This window comes from Mycteria americana, chromosome 16 (genome assembly GCF_035582795.1).
Source record: "Mycteria americana isolate JAX WOST 10 ecotype Jacksonville Zoo and Gardens chromosome 16, USCA_MyAme_1.0, whole genome shotgun sequence".
Classification (NCBI taxonomy): domain Eukaryota; kingdom Metazoa; phylum Chordata; class Aves; order Ciconiiformes; family Ciconiidae; genus Mycteria; species Mycteria americana.
Window position 1 is genome coordinate 9,942,295 of NC_134380.1, and position 19,826 is coordinate 9,962,120.

At 45.1% G+C, this 19,826-nt stretch overlaps 2 protein-coding genes across 3 annotated transcripts; both read left to right on the forward strand.

Moving 5' to 3' along the window:
• Positions 1-1,657: 1,657 nt before the first annotated feature.
• Positions 1,658-9,276, forward strand: ADAP2 (ArfGAP with dual PH domains 2). Its single transcript, XM_075518568.1, has 10 exons — positions 1,658-1,845; positions 3,073-3,203; positions 3,895-3,986; positions 4,121-4,206; positions 4,559-4,668; positions 5,349-5,495; positions 6,228-6,311; positions 6,684-6,746; positions 8,046-8,123; positions 8,735-9,276. The coding sequence occupies exons 1-10, from the start codon at positions 1,752-1,754 to the stop codon at positions 8,951-8,953; spliced, it is 1,104 nt and encodes a 367-aa protein (XP_075374683.1). The 5' UTR covers positions 1,658-1,751; the 3' UTR covers positions 8,954-9,276.
• Positions 9,277-11,294: 2,018 nt separating this feature from the next.
• On the forward strand, positions 11,295-18,760 carry RNF135 (ring finger protein 135). Of its 2 annotated transcripts, XM_075519006.1 has the most exons (6): positions 11,296-11,681; positions 12,636-12,722; positions 13,271-13,462; positions 14,734-14,893; positions 17,050-17,151; positions 18,018-18,760. In XM_075519006.1, the coding sequence occupies exons 1-6, from the start codon at positions 11,328-11,330 to the stop codon at positions 18,551-18,553; spliced, it is 1,431 nt and encodes a 476-aa protein (XP_075375121.1). In that variant the 5' UTR covers positions 11,296-11,327; the 3' UTR covers positions 18,554-18,760. The 2 variants fall into 2 exon arrangements, with proteins under 2 accessions (XP_075375122.1, XP_075375121.1); XM_075519007.1 differs by lacking the exon at positions 12,636-12,722 and having other exon boundaries at positions 11,295-11,681.
• Positions 18,761-19,826: the final 1,066 nt, after the last annotated feature.

A 19,826-nucleotide genomic window follows, 5' to 3' on the forward strand; every position in this document is an offset into this window, starting at 1 on the left:
CATTCCAATGTTGCTTTCTATAATCTAAATGAAGGTGACATTATTCTACAATCCCATGAGTAACACAGAAAAAAGCAGTTAAGCCTTAGGCGTGTTCTTGCAAGCATGTGCTGTATTAATACTAATGGAGAGTAGAAGTAGGAGCATGGAAGGATTCCTTTACAAGTGAGACTATCTCAGTCTTTGTAAGAGCCCTGAAACAGGACAAGGTGTATCTTGGCAGCCAAGGGCTGGGAAGGACATGTCCCTTGCAAGTTGCAGAAAGACACTGAAGCTCAGCCCTCCGAATACGACACTGAGAAAAATCATGGGGCTACTGGCCAATGCAGATTTTTGGTGGTGAGTTCATAGGTTGTCTTGAATATAAATAACCATTTTGCAAATGTCATACAGATTCTCTTTCATATTTGACAGGATTTGTAAGGACACCACAAAGATTAAGCTAGCAAAAGAGCTTCAATGTATGGCTTGCAAGAAAATGATCTCTGTGGAAAATTAAATCAATGTTTATATTGTAGTATAGCACAGTTCTTAAAGGGTAAGTGCTGAAAAAGAGAGATTTTATGTAGGTAGTTGAACAATACTCAACTTTTCAGATATTCTGCTGCTGTTTATTCATGACTTCACACTATTTTAAAAACATAAAAGGTACAATGCTATTTAGTGCCTAAAAAGATGGAAAAAATGTGTCAGTACTTTCAACTGATAACACATCCCTAATATAGTAGTATGTCATCTGCAAAATAAGTAACTACACAGTGTTTTTACAAGATTATACATAAACTTTACTAAAGAAGAATTGCATATTACAGTGCACTATAGTAATGCAGTTTACTATGCAAATTAAGTTTAACCTGAAACTATAGTAAAATGAAAAATATTTTAACATCTTTTAATCTATTTCTGATTTAATTAATCTTGAAAATCTCCCCCTCACATTAAAATTTTCTCTCTTTTCTTTCCTTAGATAAACTGAGTATTAAGTCACAGACCTTTTGACATTGGTTTTATCTTGAAAGAGGGACATTTTCACTAGGCTTTGCAAATCCTGAAATGCTCTATTTTCCCTGTGTTGAGTTATGCTGAGAGGTTTTTTTCCTTGCAGCACTTGGGTGTCACACAGCTCCTTCTCAGATACTGTGTCGAGCACTTGCAGGGTGGCAGAGCGCAGCTGAGGAAAGCGTAGATCCCCTCCTCTCTTGGGTATCAAATGCTTTGATCGATGTCTGGTGAACGGACGCCGTTCTGTTAGGCAGCAGGCTTTTTAAAATTATCTTTTTTAGAGTCAAACCTGAGGTGGAGTTGAGGCAAACCTGGGGGTGCCTGGATGAGCCCTCCTCCTGGAAACAGGACCCTCAGTAATGAATTTTCAGAGCAGAAAATCCTAACTCGTTGGGGGAGGCTTATCCTAGCTTGATTCAGTGCTGCGCAAAGAAAGAAAGGCTTATCTCGTGACGAGCGGTGGTGCAGGGCTCCTGCGGTGCCCGACCGTTACTGACTCTCCTCTGGCAGTATCGGGGGACAGGGACGACCGGGTTGTCAACGGGCTGGCCCCGCCCGGCGCCGCCGCGGACCTTGGCGCGGGGCCGGGGCCGCCGCTCGGGGAGAGCCGCCGCCAGGAGGCGGCCTGAGGGGCGGCGCGGGAGGGGACCGGGCGCCCCGCAGCGCCGGAGCCGCGCTCCAGTTCCTCATTTTCCTCCCGGGGCTGAGCCTCCTGCAGAGCTCCGCGCCGCGCTGACCACCGACCGGCGATGATGGACCGCGACCGCAACAAGACGCTGCTGCTGGAGCTGCAGAGGGCCACCGGGACCGGGAACGGCCGCTGCGCCGACTGCGGGGAGCCAGGTAAGGGCGCTCCGCCCGACAGCGCCCGCAGCCCCACTCCTCTCGGCCCCCCCGGGCCCGCCCGGCGCGTTTCTGACAGGAAAGTGGGGGTGAGTGAGGGGCCTGCCGGCCCCTCGGGCTGTGCCGCCCTCCGCGCGCCTGTCCATTCCCGGTCAGCCTCCCGGCGTGCCGGTCTCTGTTTCACTCAGTTCCTGAAAGCGGGGCCCGTCACCTTTCACTTCATGTACCACAGAGGCAGGAGGCGGGAGCAGGTGGTTTCCCGAGGCGGGCAGCGCCCCGCGGTCCCGCTTTCGGAGGTGGCCGTTCAGGTGGGCCCTGCGCGGCTGCCGGGCTCCGGGCAGTCAGGACGCGGCTCCCCTCAGCCAGGCAGGGCCAGGAGCGGCGGCGGGAGCCCCGCGGGGCGAGGAGAGGACAGCGTGGGACAGGAAGTGGCCTCGGCGCACCAGCAGCTTCCCCAGAGTTATTTGTAGACAGCACATAAGGCCGGAGGAGGAGAGAGTGTGGGGTGGTTTTCCAGCTCTGGGCGAAATGTCTCTGCAGCGGGGTTGGCGCAGAGAAAGGCACCAAAGAGCCTGCTGGAAAGCCCGCATCAGGCTGGCACCCTGTGCTGGTCCAAGGTGGGAGTGACCCTCACTGAAGCGAGCAGCTGGAAGAAGATGACAAGTAGCTTCTGTTTGATGTCATAAGGAAGAAGCAGACAGCAACATGGTGAAAGTGGCGATCTAAGGAAATGGTCTTGCCAGAGCACTCAGAACACCTCTGAGCATCGACTTGTCGAGGCCGCTTCAGGGGATGCAGCAGCAGGCAAAAGCAGGAGCTTTCATGGGCAGTGGATACAAGTCCTCGCTCTGGGGTTGTACTCTGTTGTACTCTCAGTAGTGCTCACTGTCCGCAACATCCTTCCATTGTTAATTCAGTAACAGCAGCTTTCCATGCAGAACTAACAATTAGCTTAGCTTTTACATCACCGGTCGGCTGCCTGCACAGTCACATTAATTTTTAAACAAATAGTCAGTGAAAGAGCCTACAAATGCAGGGGCTGCATTCTTCATTGGGGAAAGCACGTGCTGTTCCTCTGAACACAGTGAAGTGACAGCCATAAACAATGGAGTGGAATTTGATGTATTACGTGTGAAGCCTGGGCTGTGCATCAGATGTGCTTTTTTGGCCTTGCCAGCGGCTGTGTCTTTTCCCCCATGTTAGTTTATTCTTTGTGTTTGTATCTAGATCCAGAGTGGGCTTCTTACAAACTTGGAATATTCATTTGTTTGAATTGCTCTGGAATCCATCGCAATCTTCCTCAAATCAGCAGGGTCAAATCCCTTCGCCTTGACTTCTGGGAGAACGATCTTATAGAGGTACAGAGGAAAAAGTAGTAATTCACTTACTTTTCTCCACATGTCATCATAGCCTCTTCTGCCTCATAATTCTTATGTCATCCACCTCGGACAGAGGAACAAAGTCACACAGAGCCAAGTTAACTCCATGGGTAACTCTAGAGGGTTTTTTATTACATACTCAATCAAATTACACTGATAGGTGATCATGTTTCTAACAGCCTCCAGTGTATTTTTTTATAGCACACAGTAACTCCTCATTGTGGTTTAGAAGCCCACAGATATTTCCAGATAGTATGCTCTATTCGCTAATCAACATACCCTTCTTAAATATTGGTTCAGCTTCTCATCTTCCAATTGAATTGTGTTAATAATATAATCACAGTTAATGTCTAGGAGGAGATGAAGGTATAAGGAGATCGTAAATATCTTTTCTCCTAATTTTCTTTTGTTCTTTTCATCAACAACCACAATCTTGTGTTCCTTCCCATCTGGTTCACAACTGTAAATACTGAAAACGGCTGAGCCACTTAAAAAGTGCAAACTGTAGTGCCAAAGGGAATTTATAAACATATGTAGAGATGCATTGAGAGTTATGGCGAGACTGAGCAAAAAGTGCAGTGCTCCCTTTGATACAAGTTTCATTTTATGTTTGTGACATGGTATTGATTTTGTAGTTGCACACCTACCTGTAACTTCTTTTGTATTTCAGTTTATGAAGAAGCATGGGAATCTCTCTGCCAAAGCTAAATATGAAGCAAAAGTACCTCCCTACTATTACACCCCACAGTCCTGTGATTGCTTGTAAGTTGATGGTGTATTTATTGCTGCAGACCTTTACAGCTATTGAACTACTGCTTCCCTCTACAGGTCTCTTTGGTTGGTTGGTGAAAATAGAGTAGAGGCAGATCAGCTTTATCCATGTTTTCCTCTTTCAGGGTTTTAAGAGAGCAATGGATTAGAGCTAAATATGAGCGTGAGGAATTTGTTGCCACCCGAGTCTGCCAAGATCCTTGTTCTGCAGGTAAAAGTTAGGATTGTCAGGGAAAAGGTGTTAGCCTTAAGGCCAACAGCACAGTGTTGTGTTTGCAACTTTGAAGATCTTTAAGGTTGGCTTGTCATATTTGAACTGTTGGATGTGCAGGCCTTGCTTTGAGTCTAACTTTGAGAAGAAGCTCCTAAGAAAAGGCACTTAGACAAGTGCAAGGGTGTATTCAGATCTTACAGTTCTCTAGTTCTCCACTGATTTTTTTCATATGGGGTGAAAATTCTCAGATGGAGAAGAGACTGGAAACTCTGTGCCACATCACCATTTAGATAAACAGTCCTGCTATTGTGCTGCCCTTCTCTGACACTTATCTTGGTCCAATCCGCAGGTAGCCGTGAAGGATTCCTCTGGAAGCGTGGACGGGAAAGCAGACAGTTCCAGAAGAGGCGATTTATCCTGTCAGCAAGGGAAGGGGTGATGAAGTACTACACCAAAGAAGTGAGTTCCTCAGCCAGAGTTGGCCGTAGTTAGCTGGTCAACATCCATCCTCAGACCCTGCTCTTCACCAGTAAAAACCAGCATAAATAGCTTTGTCTCTAGTATTGCAGCCAGGCCAGCCTGTGTTTGGAGCAGCCCAGATGTTTCCCTATTAACATATGTGGTATCTTAGGCAGTTGCTCTTTTGGATTTAGCCCTTTTCCTCATCCCTTATCTTAACCCTGCAGCCTCCTTTTACTTGGTGAACAAAGGAAATGGATACTAGCGGTTGAATAGCAAGATGAAGAAGAGATCTGTTAGCAGCTGTTACCTCTTATATTACCAAAATATTCTCTCATCAACTGCTGCAGCATCATCCTCAACATCCTCAACTCCCCCTTCTGTGGGAGAGTGTAGCTAATTGTTCTCCAACTATGAGGCTGGAGATAGAACCCATCCCTTGCAATTCAGACACATCCCTCGAATAGCGACCCAGCATTTGTCAAGGAAAAGGAGCCACTCTTTGTAAGTGATTTTATGTAGCATGTAATTAAGGCTTTATATTTCAGGTATATCCAATATGCAGATATTTTAGGATGCCTGCTTTCTCTTCAGTAGGGATCTAGTTCTTGTACAGCTAATCTGTCCTCCATTACCTTTCCTGAGAGCACTTTAATACAGTGATGCTTTTCATTTCACAGTCCAGAGGTCCAAAAGCCATTATCAGCATTGAGAATCTGAATGCAATGTTCCAGACAGAGAAAATACAACATGCTCACGGGCTGCAGATCACATACAACACAGATGGTCAAACAAGGAACCTTTTTGTCTATCACGAAAGTGGAAAGGTGAATACCACAGAGATTTTGGAATAAGCAAGCTGCTGAGATGTTGGATCTATATTTTGGAAGACATACCCTGTTTCTGCAGGATCTGATTTTATTTGAAGTCACTATGACTTGTAGAATATAGAAAGTTGCAGAATTTGACACTAATAACTATAACATCTTATTCCTGTTCTGTTGGGGCATATATTCAGCTTCACACGCTGAACAGTCTTAAGGCCTCAATGAGGCACATATGTAAATCTCTGTAAGATAACCGCCTAACGGTTTTATACAATTCTGTGGTTATAGTCTTTGAAGCCTTCTTGACACACATAGAAAATATTGTTGTTCTGCATTATTGCCAAGCAAACAATGATAATTTTAAGAAGTACATCTACGGGTTTTGTTAGATTTCTGTTTCTTCCCTTGCCATAGTTCTCATGTCTTTCCAGGAACAAAGGTTTTTAAACAATCCATAACTGAATCAACTGAAAAAGCCTGTGTACACAGACTTGGGTGGCTGTCCATGCTGAGAATGTCTGGGACCTCCCTGGAGGGGCATTTTTAAATTCTTTTGGAGGCTCAATGTTTTTCAGCTGTCTGGGACAAGTCACTGACTCTCTCTGCCCCTTAGGGAGAAAGTGCATCTTTGCAAAGAGGTCACAAGGAAGGAGAAAGGCATTTTGGAGAGGCAGCACTCTTACTCCTTCTTGTTATTCTTGTCTTTATGTTTGTATTTGCTGTTTTCCCTAGGAGATTGTTGACTGGTTCAATGCTATTCGGGCAGCACGTTACCATTATCTCCGAACAACCTTCCCAACTGTCCCTGAGCCTGAGGTGAGAACTGAACAGGGCTTGTGCAAACATAGCATGGGAAAACATTTTCTCACTTCTTCTGCCAGAGTAAGGTGCTCAAACAGCAGCATATAGGTCTAGGGAATGGACAGAAGAGGTAGAAGGAAAGGCCACACTGGATAACATGCAAAAACATCGTCAACATTTAAGGCCTAAAAGTCTCCGTGTGGTCCTTATAAAGTGTAATCTTTCAAAAACCTTATGTTCCTTCTTATTTCAGACTTCCCTTTACTGAGCAGCCAAAAAAACCCCAGGCCCCAAAAGCCAAAATTGATGATTAGCTTTGACAGAAACAGAAAAGAAAAGCAAGCTTGAATGAGACAGACTTTTTTGTGTGTGTTTGTGTTCTCCTAGCTTATACCCAGGATCACAAGAAATTATGTCAAAGAAGGATATATGGAGAAAACAGGACCAAAAGTAAGTGCATACTTGGCAGTACACAAACAGGATTATTCCAGATGGAGAATATTTGATAATTCTGCGATGTTTACTAGTAAACGATTTGTTGAGTGACTATATGCTTCCTGGGTCGATAAAAGACATTATATTCAAGCCTGTCATGTTCTTTGGGATCATGTTTTATTTTGTGTGGAAAGTAAGACTGGGAAGAACAATCCTCCTTGAAGAGTCAGCAAGATGGATTAGCTGGCAGTGGACGTGCAAAGTCCTGTTACGCAACACTAGATGGATTGCTGTATCTGCTAACTGCAGCTCTAGAACTGCAGCTCGTGCCAGAACAGAACATCACATGCTGACTCCCCTACTTCCCTGTTTCTCTTAAAGTCAGTAGCATGTAAGTCACATCTGCTTATAGCAGCAAAGTATGATTGAGCAAATTCTCCACAGTGAAGCCTATGGTTTGGTTTGGTTTTTTGTGGGAAAGTATTTGGGCCACTACTCCTTGGAACAGGAGAGGGAGATTTCAGGCTCTGCTGAAAGAGGAGATAAAGATCTGAGGTCTTGTTTGAACATTACTACTTCTTGCCTTGCTGTCCTCTGAGTGAACCATGAGTCAAAGTCCCATTAAAAAGTTCAGTGGTGTAATGCTGATACTGAATATGCTGGGGTTTTGTCCCAGCTCAGTGCTAGTGTCCCAATACATCTTCCTGCAGGTACTTGCACAGAGAATACTTGCAGCTATAAGCATGAAAGATTGTATGGTTTTCTCCTGAGGCCTAAATTCCACTCAAACTGAAGTGAGCCCTAGAAGAGGATCCTTCAGTTCAACATGGAGTAATGAATAGCTCAGGGAATGGTCAGATGAGTGTAGTTGATGGAATTAGCATTTTTAAAAAAAACTACCATTTGTCCCTACCATTGTGCATCCCACAATCCTAGGGACAACCCCCCAAACCAAAATGCTGAAACTGATTGCACACTCTCCTCATTATCGCCACTGGCCCAGGGATCATTCTCTGCTATGCTTTCAATTAATCCATTTGCTGCAACTTTCTTAATCCTAGTAATTTGATCACTGGTAGAATCAAACTTCCCTGCCTTACCCAAAGGATTGTCACTGAATGCAAATCTCTAGTTTGAACCCAGGGAGAAGGGAGCTGAGGGCTGCACACAGCAGGGACTCACCCATTACCAGTTACGGGGATAAATGAAACTGAACTCAAGCTCCGAGTCATTTAAGCAGTCCAGGGATCTGCCTTGAATAGGCTGAACTCCCCTTTGGGACATGGTCTTTAAAGAACTACCATCTCCTTGCAGCAGAAGGAGGCCTTTAAGGTGCGCTGGTTCTGCCTGGATTCTCAAGAAAGGAGCCTCATGTACTTTAAAAATCCACTGGTAAGAGGAGTGTTCTTCACTATTCCACAAGCCCCTTCATGAAGTTGGGTGGGGAGGAAGGGTCTGTTCTCATCCAGCTCTTCCAGTGGCTGTGCAAGACTGAAGCAGGCTCAGTCTCAAGAGCTCATCTCCCTTGTCAATGGATCTCTTTGAAGCTGAGCTACTTGGGAACTCTGGCCCTTACAGTGGCTGTGAGGAAGATTTAAGTCTTTTAAAAGTAGCTGCTACTGCCTGTAGTGTTTATAGCCCACTCTCTCCCAGCCCTATTTGCCATTGTGCCTGTAACCTTAGGCAAGATGAGCAATATGCCAATAACAGAGGCTTGGCAGCCCCAATATCCTGCTTCCTAGCACTGTTCTAGCCACGAGAATATCTTTCCTTGCTCCTTCTGAACACCCACCAACCAGCTCTGTAAGGATGGGTCCCTACCTCCTTCTTCTGAGAATGCCGTGAGTGTAAAAAAACTCCAGTGTGTTTCCTGCTGCCTGTCACCAAATTGGTGTCCCCTTCACGCATTCCCAGTTTCTGCTCCATGTCAAAGGATAGAACAGTGTCTGCTGGAGCTGCGCAGTCCACTGGCTAATGGCTGTCTTCTGCTTCCTTCTTTCTAGGATGCATTTGCACAGGGACAGTTTTTTATTGGACGGATGGATGAGGGATATGAAGTACAGGCTGGCTTGCCCCAGGGAGTCCGGGTGAAGAAGAGGAAACCAGCGATCACTGTGGTCACGCCAATGAGAGAGTTTGTGTTTATATGTGAGAACGATAGGGAGCAGAGGGAGTGGATAGACGCCTTAAATGGAGTCATTGCCCAGCCTTTGACTGGTTAAGACTAGCACTGAGTTCTGGTGAACTGCACTTCTTGGGCTCTGTTCAGCACTGCTCTGTGGCCTCTTTCTGTTGGCAAGGATGGTGCTCAAGACCCTGCAGTGACTCTAGTACAAAGGGCTTCTTCCTTCAACAGCCACAGGCACAGGAAGGGTGGCAACAGAGAAATGAGTAAGAGGGAGTGCAGATATTCAGAAATTATCTGTGCCCCTGCAGAACCTTGCTTGAAGTGCATTCTCTCTTCCTACCCTTCTCTGCTTTTGAGCAGAGGAGGCCTTCCCAGCCTGACATAGGGATGAATCATCCAGTGTTGCCTTATGGAAAACCCCCCAAAGTCAATGGAGAAAGTCTGACCCCAGAAAGGCTGGCATGCATTTCCTTGAGGATTCCTGCAGGTGCTGTTATATCAGCTCCTCCTTTTCTTGCCTTGGTCTGACGTCAGAAGGACTCCTGTACATGACAATCCAGCCAGTGGCATATATCCTGCCAGTGAACGGGGTCATGTGTTGCATGAGTACATAGGAACAGTGACCAAGAGGCAAAGATATTGTCTCCTATCAGGAAGATGCAGGGTGTCCTGTTGGATAGATCTAAGATACCAATTCATGCTGGAGTCACTTGATGTCCTTCTCAGGGAGGAGCAGCGTCAGGCAGCTACACTCCACCTGGCTGCAGCTCCTGTCCAGATAGGGACACAGTTGTTTTCAACAGAGTGGGTTTAACGTAATTTACAGTGTTAAGTTTCTGGCACAGTAAAAAACAAAAGTCAAGTTTGAATTGTGGAGGATACTGTGACGGAATCACTCTAATGACAAATACTCCTAGCTCCTTGCTTTCAACAGTCTCTGCTATTTGACTTCTTTGAGTGGCAAATCCAACATGTGCAGACCAAATTTTCCCGAAGCAACACCACATAGTGCCCCAGCAAACACATCTTGAGTGCAGGATGAACGTACGCTGGTCTATCTCACCTCCTACAAAACAGCTGAAGCTTAATAAGCTTGATTAGTCTGAGCGTTGAAAGGCAGAAACTAGTTTTAAAAGTGCTATCTTCAGTGACTTGCTTGACAACACTCAGTGAATGAGGACCAGTGCTGGAAGTGGAAGGTGAGCGCCTCCTGATTGGGTACCACTTACATCCATTCTGTGCAGGAGTTCGTGAAGATTTGCATTGGCTGGTACAGTGCACTGGGTATTTTCTTGCCTCAAGACCAAGTCTGAGATCTGCTTCTGCCAAGCAGCCAGTCATTCAGATATTTAATTCTTCTTTTCAGATAGCATTAGTTTGCAAATCAAGAGGAAGTCTTGCAGACTAAGTTTCTGGTGAGGCTTCCACCTTTTGCTGACAATTGCCAGCCAGTCTGAGATACCCGGAATAGTTCTCCTCTTCTGCAGAAATGAGGAAGTACCAATACTTGCAGGGATTAGTGAGATTAACTCTTCCCCCCCCCCCCCAATAGTGCAGAAGAATTGTTTGAGTTGGATCATCATTCTGCCTGTCTCAGCCAGCTCATCACCATCCAACTCTGAGCAATCTGCAGCAGTTTTGCTTGCTTATAGGCTCCCATGAACTTCCTTGTGTTCCCACTCTCCCCACACAACCTGATTTGTTCTAGCTCACATGCTGGTTCAGCAAATCTTTTTAACAACCTAATCCTGCAGTCCTTGAAATCAATAGCAAAGCACCTTCTGACTTGTACGAGGAACAACGTCAGTCTTCGTTTGGTTTGACATACGTTAATTGTTATTTTGAGATGAGCTGAGTAACCCAGGATGACCTCAGAAGAGTTCGGTCCGTCCAGTAGCCTAAACTTCACACAGATGGGGCTCTGCAAGTCCCACTGTGCTGTGTTGCTTGCTCTCCCGGGTGGGTCAGTAGACCAACCGTGTCAGCAAATCTATGACTTGTTACAAAACCGGGAAATTCCCTGTGAAAATGAAATCGTGCAGATAACGGCAACTTTTTTGGAGAGTCAATAAAAGTCAAGGCCAGGTCACAGAGAGGTCTGCATCACAGTTCATTTCGACAGTCAACCCAAATCCTCGGACCAGGTCACCAGCACAGGAAGAGCTGGGCCGGCACCGGGCTTTCTGGCTGGAGTGGGGAGCAGAGCTCCCCACGCCTGCCCCGGGGCGCAGGCTCGGCGGTGGGGCACAGCCCTGTGGGTAGCCCCATCCTGCTACAGCGCGGCCGTCTCTAACGGAGCAATACCAGAGCAAGGCCGTCCAGCCCCGCGTCTTCGCCCGTCCCGGCGCCCTCCCCACGCTGCGGCACACGGCAGGAGCCGCGCGGGAGGCGGGAGGAGGCGCCCGGGGAAAACGAAACTCAGCCGGCCGCGCCGCTCAGCTCCGCCCCGCGCCGGGCCGGGCCGAGCCATGGCTATGGCTGCGGCCGTCGACCTGGAGCGGCTGCTGGGCGCCGTGGACCTGAGCTGCACTTGCTGCCTGCAGTACTTCACGGACCCCGTGTGGCTCACGGGCTGCAGCCACAGCTTCTGCCGGCCCTGCATCATCCAGTACTGCAAGGGGAGGCAGCGCGCAAGCTGTCCGCTCTGCCGGGCAGACTTCGAGCTGAAGGACCTGCGGCCCAACCGGCAGCTGGCCGCTTTGGTGAACTTAATCCTGCAGGAGGTAAAGGAAGAAGAGTTGGAAACACAGGGTGAACCGAAACCCTCCGGAACTGTTGCCTGCAACGACCGGAGCTCAGCGGAGCGGCAACCTGGGGATAAGGTAACGGCCGCAGGCAGACCGGGGCTCCTCCCCGCGGCACCCCCGGGACAGCCCGGGGCTCCTCCCGGCGGCACCCCCCGGACAGCCCGGGGCTCCTCCCGGCGGCACCCCCGGGACAGCCCGGGGCTCCTCCCGGCGGCACCCCCGGGACAGCCCGGGGCTCCTCCCAGCGGCACCCCCCGGAACAACTCTGGCCACAATTCTAAATACTTCACCAGGCTCCTGACCATGGGGACATGGCTAGGATGGAGTTAACTTTATCTTTCTTTTCGCTTCCCTCATCCCCCCGGATAGTTTGCATTTTACACGCTAATATTAGCATTGTCATAACAATATCGTGTACGTGGAGCAGATAGGTTTAGCTAAGGCAGTGTTTGGGGTTCATTGGTGGTGTCCGATACATTGAGGACTGCATAGCTGAATTAGAAAAACTAATAGCTGTATGTATTCAGCTGATATGTGATAGTAATAACTAACTGTTCTTTGTGCTGGGTGTTACTTATTGCACCAGTATAGCATTGGAGACTTCTGAAAGGACACATAACATTATTATACAGTGCCACAGCTCCACCCAGCTGAATTGCACAAAATGGGACTGGTTTGTTATCTAGATCTCTGCTTAAAATAACTCCCAAACTTGGAGATGATAAAAATCTTTTGACCTTCATTATTTTAGCACGTATGTATCTAAAAAGTCTTCTTCAGTCTCTGCAGCAAAGCAAAGGGCTTAAGCTCACAAGTATATTTGAACATGTAACTGATGACTGTTGCATGTTGACTTCATTGTGACTTTTCCCACTCAGAATTAATTGTGTCTTCCAGACCCCTCCTCAACCAGTCCAGTGCTTAACTAATGTCAATAATGTAGGCATTTTTATATTATCCTGCTGCTTAACCTAGTCATGCTTTCTTTGAGGGTTATATAGATAAATGGTCCAATGTGTCACTTTAAAGGAGGAAGAGATATGGGACATCTCCAAGCAACTAGAAATGACTGCAGAGACCATCAACCTCTTGAGGAAAGATCTCAGTAAAGCAAAGGTACACATTGTACATTCACCACCTGCAGTTAGCGTCTGTTCCTGCTGCCACCTGGAGACGTGATTGACTCCAGCTTAGCCTTCCAGCCCAGAGCAGGAATCTGCCTTCTTGTTTCCTTCTGTTGCTCTCACAACTCTGTTTTTATTGATGAGAATGAACTATGGCACCAGCTGTACTAACTCCTGTCTTGGCTGGCACAAAGGCCACTGGAGTTGTGCATTGTTGCCTTTTTTGCCTACCCCAGGAGTAGCCTGAATGTTTCTGGAACTCTTAGATGCAAAATGCAAATCGTAAAGAGGAAATATTGATCCTTCCAAGTTGTTAAGCCAAGACTGCTGGCCATAAAATAGTCAAGATCCTTAACATGCCCAAAATCTCACTGCGGGTAATGCAGGATAGTGTCAAATACGTTTTATTCCTTTGAATAAAGGTAGCTGTTTCTGGTCTGCAGGGGTCAGTCAAAGAGCACGTTAGATGGGGCAGTAGATTTTCATATTCCACACATCTTTTCTAACAACACAATGAACTCCATGTTTTCTGCCTTTCAGGAATATGCGTCTCAGATCAAAAGCCAGATTACTAAAGATTTCTGTTGCATGAAAGAGTATGTTGAAAGACAGGAGAGAAACACACTGAGGTTCATTGAACAAGAGCAAAAAGCAGCTCAACAGAAAACTGAAGAGACTATTCACCAGCTCTGTGTTGAAGTGAACGAGCTCTTAGACATCAACGCCCAAACGGTAAGTGATGAAATGAAGTGGCAGAATATGAGTAGAAACTCTTAAGCTAAATGTCTTGGATAGCTGAACACGTACAGAGCGCTTTCAGGTCCCCACTGCACTATTCTCACTAGAGACAATGATACCAATCCACAGACATTGCTGTTACCAGGGAAAGTTTGGGCTGAGAAATTCAGAGGGAAAAAGTACTAAAAAAGGCATGGGCTGGGGATGCAATTCAGAACTAGATTGGTTCCATCCAAGGACATCAGTGAGCTGGAGTAAAGTGTGGGCTGCATTGCTTAAATCCAGTCCTGAGTCAAGTGTAAGGTTAAGATAAGATCCTTTATTATCTTTTTATTTTCCAGAATATGTATATACACATATGTATGCAAATTAAAGAACTCACAAAGTTATTAAGTACTTTCTAACAACTTTCTTGGGGAAAATATGTCAAGGGCTCTCAAAAGAGGCAGTTAAAGCACTTTAAATTCTGCAGAGCCCGTTTTGATGTTGAAAACAACAATTCCAATGATGCAAATTAGCTAGCAGGAATTTGGAGTGGGGCTCACTGGGTGTGATGGTGCCAGAAGGTAGAAGTGGACTTCCAGGGCCAAGGCACAGGGGCCTACATTGGAATTCACCTCGTGTAACTATGTATTTGTATCTGATCCAGAGTCCCCTTAGAGGCAATGAATGGAAATGGGTACTTTTAGAGCATGAGTCATCTGGCCTACTTGAGACGCCTACCTGCAAATGAGATTAATCAAGCCTTCAGAATGCCTGTTTCTTTCCACAGACTATAAAGGCAGACTAAGAGAACAAGCTCAGATTAGATTTCCACAATTTCTAAATTTAGGCCAATAAGGCTTACTCTTTCATGGGTATTTTATGCTAGATCTCATACTAACACATTTTAAAACTTTTGTTTTGTGTTATAAAACAAGAAGAAAGAGCTCTCTTTTTTAAAAGAGAAAGTTTGTGTATACATATGTATACTTAAGGAAATGGTAATATATATAAGAAAAATTAGTCCCATTCTTAGTTTTCTTGGGGAAAACAAATTATTTTATTTTTTATTAAGAATAAACTATCCTTTCATATTTTCTGTAAGATTTCAGGTTAGTTCTCTCAGATAACAATCCTACAAAGGAAGCTCTCAGTACAAAGAATAAGATTTTAGAGAGATCACTGCTGTTTTTCCACTCTGGCTTTGTAATATAATCTGATAGCTAGATGAAATAACTGCTATTGTTTACATCTTCCCCTTGATTCTTTTATGTCATTATTAGAGTAACTTACCTGAGAGACATAGGTACAAAGGCTCACCTTCAACAATGAATAAAATTATGCTTGATGAGAAGCTTAACGTTGTCAAAAGTGCTGTAGAAGATCTTAAGAGAAAGTTGGAAATTTTACTTTTGGAGAAATACGCTCAGCAGTTCCCACCCGGTGAGTTTTCCTTATTTTGAAATATCTTTTTTAGAGGGAGTGGATCTAGCGGGGCCTTGCATGTGACCCCCCTCAACTCAGTCCTTTGCATGGGGGGCTTGGACTGCTGTAATTTGACACTGCTTTGACCTCACACTAAAGATTTGTGTGAAAGAACCATTCTTACAAGCAGGTAGGTCTGCAACTTTGGAAAACAAACCAAAAACTTCAGAGAAAACAGCTGTACATGTGTGTGGTTATTATAAAACCCCTTGCAGTTTTGGAGACAACATGATTACTTTATACTTCTTTCATGGGAGCCCAAAAGAAAAGAACTGACTGACATGCAGATCAGTAATGGAGAATGAAACATAATCCATTTAAATATTTTTTTCTAAATATAGAGTAATGTAACAGTAAAGTCTATGCTAAGAGCAGACATAAAATTACCTCCCACCAAAAGCTGTGTCTAAGCAAAGCTTTAGATCTGGTATGGCCTTTGCTATGGAGTTCTCCTCCTTCCAGCACCGGCTCTCTCCTGTAGAAAGACCACTGAGTGTTTTTGAGAGCAACTTAAGACTGACCTAAAGCCGCACTGCCACTGAGGGGCAATCCTCCCCTTCCCACCCTTTCCAATACTACCTGCCTTTTTCAAGCACTGGTTCTCAAAAAACCCAGATACTTACTCATATTTTTACCTCAGGGTTTTTCTTACCTTGATCATTTCAGCAGCTGAGTTTACAGCTTTGCTCCACAATCATTTTTACTAGTAAAACCGAGGAATCAGTAGGCAGAGGTGTGGGGCAGGAACTTTTAAGGACGGCTTTCATGTTGAAGCCAATGTATTGTGTAACTATACCAGAAAGCATCTGCAAATGAGTCTTGTAAATATGCACTACAATGTCATAGAAAATTAGAAACAACCCATAAAGCTGTAGGGCTGAATGTCAGGCTTTTTGGTCAGCCGTTAGAGTAAAAAATTACTTTGTGCTTGTGAAATGCACGTGCAAGTAACACAAGAAACACACGATACTCAGAAAAAAATGAAGAACACCGTAAACACTTTTATGACAGAAACTGGCTTATCTGCATAGAAAGATCCAACTGCTTTACCCATCTGACTTTTCTGACTGCTCCATTCTGACCACACTTAGGGCAGCAGCATACAGTGTTTTGTTAATTTTGGATAAAAATCACAGAATCACAGAATCATATAGGTTGGAAAAGACCTTTAAGATCATCGAGTCCAACCATAAACCTAACACCACCAAGACCACCACTACACCATGTCCATAAGCACCTCATCCAAACGTCTTTTAAATACTTCCAGGGAAGGCAACTCAACCACTGCCCTGGGCAGCCTGTTCCAATGCTTGATAACCCTTTCAGTGAAGTAAAATTTCCTAATATCCACTCTGAACCTCCCCTGGCGCAACTTGAGGCCATTTCCTCTTGTCCTGTCACTTGTTACCTGGGAGAAGAGACCGACCCCACCTCTCTACAGCCTCCTTTCAGGTAGCTGTAGAGAGCGATGAGGTCTCCCCTCAGCCTCCTTTTCTCCAGGCTAAACAATCCCAGCTCCCTCAGCCGCTCCTCATAAGACTTCTGCTCCAGACCCTTCACCAGCTTCGTTGCCCTTCTCTGGACACGCTCCAGCCCCTCAATGTCTCTCTTGTAGTGAGGGGCCCAAAACTGAACACAGTATTCGAGGTGCGGCCTCACCAGTGCTGAGTACAGGGGCATGATCACTTCCCTAGTCCTGCTGGCCACGCTATTGCTGATACAAGCCAGGATGCCATTGGCTTTCTTGGCCACCTGGGCACACTGCTGGCTCATATTCAGGCAGCTGTCAACCAACACCCCCAGGTCCTTTACTGCCTGGCAGCTTTCCAGCCACTCTTCCCCAAGCCTGTAGCGTTGCATGGGGTTGCTGTGGCCCAAGTGCAGGACCTTGCACTTAGCCTTGTTGAACCCCATACAATTGACCTCGGCCCATCGATCCAGCAAATGTTTGCCTACGCATCCTTTGATAATTTACACAATCAAAAAGCAACTCTCTGTTTTGTACTTTAACCACTAGCTAGGTTTATTTTCTGTATGTTTTCCTTTAGAAGCATAAATACTTCCTATTTACATTTTGAAGAAGTGCCTTAACACTTTAATTTTTTCGTATTTAGTGCAACCTCCAGACTTATATCAGGAGACAAATGTCTGCTCATTATCTCCAGAGTCTGCAGATGAAAATCCAGAACCGATGACTTCAAGCCAGTTTTCTCAGTGTAAGTATGCAAGCCAGCCTGACTCTTCAATAACAATATTCAAGTGACTATGAGACTGTGGATTTGCTGAAGAAAACGGTACTTATAAACATCAGCAGGAGATCTGGCTGATTACCTGAAGCATAGAAACACAATGAAGTTACCATGAATTAATCAGTTACTGCAGCATAATGCAATACTATACCTGACTGCATATGCAAGATAAAAAGGATAAGAAACCTGTTTCATGGAGGTCTATAAGCTGTGCTGTAGCTTGTGCTGGCTGCAGAGTCTGAGTTGGTGTATGGGCAGTTATCACAGCTTACTGATCTTTACTGTGTTAAGCCGTAATGACTCCATTTGTCATCTGAATTCTGCATCATTTTTACAGAAATACTTTTGCAGTCAACACACAGTACTACAGCTGTAGCTTAAAACACAAACCAAATGTTTTTGCTGATAAAATATGCAAGAACATGTCCCAGTGAAGAGATGAGTACGTAGGTTTGTTAAGGTAAGCATCCCATTTATTATTGGCAAAAGGGTAATTTTTTTATGAGATTGTGGTTAGGAGTAAGATCCATCCTGTAGGGTGCCAAGTACCTTCACGTTCCCACTGGAGTGCATGAGTCTGTCATGGATGTTTATGCAATTGTGCCTGTTAAATGTTTCGGTATGCTCAGGATACAGTTGTTAGTGTTTGGTTGAGGATTCTTGCTGATTTGCAGGATTGAACTTTGATTAAGGGTTATTGTATGATCATTGCTTTTCATTTCTGTTCTTGAGTAGGGATGCACATCCACTGTTATTTAGGATGCATGTAAATACTAAGGTGATCTGTCTTCTTGTTGCCTGCAGGTGAGAATATTTTTCTTTCTCTCTTCTAGGGGCAGATGATGTGACTTTTGATCTTACAAGAGTATATAAGTGCTTAGCAATCACAGCCCAGAAGAGAAAAGTAATGGTTTCCAGCTACCTGACTGGTTATGAACCATCGCCCAACAGATTCTGCATCAGCCAAGTGATGTGCTCACAGAGCTTCTCTACTGGGTGCCACTACTGGGAAGTAATTACCAAGGACAGTGATGGATGGGCTGTTGGAGTTGCTCATGAAATGATTGGTAAAAGGGACAAATTAGGAAGAACAGAGCATTCCTGGTGTGTAGAATGGCTAGGTCCCAAAAAGCAGCTGTCAGCATGGCATAGGGATCAAGAAACATTGTTACACAAGGATAAACCATTGAAGGTTGGAGTTTTCCTGGAGCTACAAAAGAAGACGGTGTCATTTTACTCCATCACTGACAAAGAAATGCTTTTGCATACATTTGAAATCAGTACCTCAAACCCTCTTTACCCTGCTTTCTGGCTCTATAGTCTAGAAAGAAATGGATCTTTAACTATAAGTCATACAAACAGGAGATAAAGCCTGTTCAGAAAAGTGACAATTTTGGCTATGACTGCAATAGCTTCTATAGTGTTTAGCACAGGAATTTACCAAGGAGCATATAGCTACCCAGGCTTTCCTGGAAATCAGCAACTGATACTTTGGTCTGTGTTTCTGCATGCTGTGCTCTGATGTAGCCATACTGCATTAAAGCAATTCCAGTGTATGCTAAAGGTGGTAACCATCCCTGTGGGAGTGAGGTGGATTTCTTAAGCAGCTTTAAATAGTCCCAGGATATTCCTAGGAAGGAATGCACCAAGGAAGCTCTGAGGTTGGGGATAAGCCCTTCCCATGGACCTCATTTTCCTACATTGATCCAAAAATTATATGAGAACAGACGATGCCATTTCATTCTGTTAAGTGAGCTTTCTTTAGGAAGATCTGATTGAGTAAGGAATGCTCAGACGGCAAGAATGTTACTGATCTCATGCTTGAAAATCTTTCTCTTTAGACTAGGTACTAAACTACAGGAAATAGGCTTTGTATTTGAGGACCTGACACTTCGGGAGGTCTCCCAGAAGAACATTGTCTCACTGGCACTGCATCTTCTTTTAGTCTTGCCCAGGCCAAAGGGTTGTCAGTCCTGGAGGTGGTGTGACCATGGGAATGGTTTTGGAAGTGAATGTTTTCAACTGTGTTTATACCAGCTAATAAATCATGTGGTCACTTTATTGCTCTATTAAAGAGCCAGCGAACAGGACTGTGTCATGGAAAGGATCATCTTTTCTTGCCAGGGAGCCTGAGGAAAAAAGAGGTTGTATGAGTTTCCTTGCCAGCATACAGGCAATGTTTCTGCCCTTATTTGGCACATCTTTCTGGCTGTAGGGAGGTCCCTGTTGCCTATGTGGGGTGAAGGGGCCAGAGCTGAGTTCCTGCAAAACCTACTGACAGCTGAATTTCTGAGAGGACCACTGCTTCATGCAGGCAAACTGAAAACAGTTCCCGAGAAGCAAAAGCTTTTTCAGGAAGACAAGTGGCATTCCAGAATGAACAAAATAAGAAGTCTAATGTGAATAAAGCATGTAGGATTCAACTAGCTCATTTAGCCAAATGGAGTTCCATGGCTTTTAAAGTCATTGACAGAACTGCTGGTAATCTTCAAGGTTACTCTCCTTAGCTGTCACTGAACACTCTGAAAGCACTTTGGACTAAATGCACATTTGTAAAATCCCAGAAGTGTGTGTATCACCTGGGGGGTAGCTGGGGTTAGGTCTTTGTCGGTGTTGCCAACAGCATAATGCACAGCTAATGC

Excerpts from the sequence above, each read along its gene's own strand:
- RNF135 (XM_075519006.1), top strand. The coding sequence starts at position 11,328 with ATGGCTATGGCTGCGGCCGTCGACCTGGAGCGGCTGCTGGGCGCCGTG. Across the intron at positions 11,682-12,635 it reads AGCGGCAACCTGGGGATAAG|GAGGAAGAGATATGGGACAT; the intron begins GTAACGGCCGCA and ends GTCACTTTAAAG. Across the intron at positions 14,894-17,049 it reads CGCTCAGCAGTTCCCACCCG|TGCAACCTCCAGACTTATAT; the intron begins GTGAGTTTTCCT and ends TTTCGTATTTAG.
- ADAP2 (XM_075518568.1), top strand. The coding sequence starts at position 1,752 with ATGATGGACCGCGACCGCAACAAGACGCTGCTGCTGGAGCTGCAGAGG. Across the intron at positions 5,496-6,227 it reads TCTATCACGAAAGTGGAAAG|GAGATTGTTGACTGGTTCAA; the intron begins GTGAATACCACA and ends TGTTTTCCCTAG. Across the intron at positions 8,124-8,734 it reads TGTACTTTAAAAATCCACTG|GATGCATTTGCACAGGGACA; the intron begins GTAAGAGGAGTG and ends CCTTCTTTCTAG.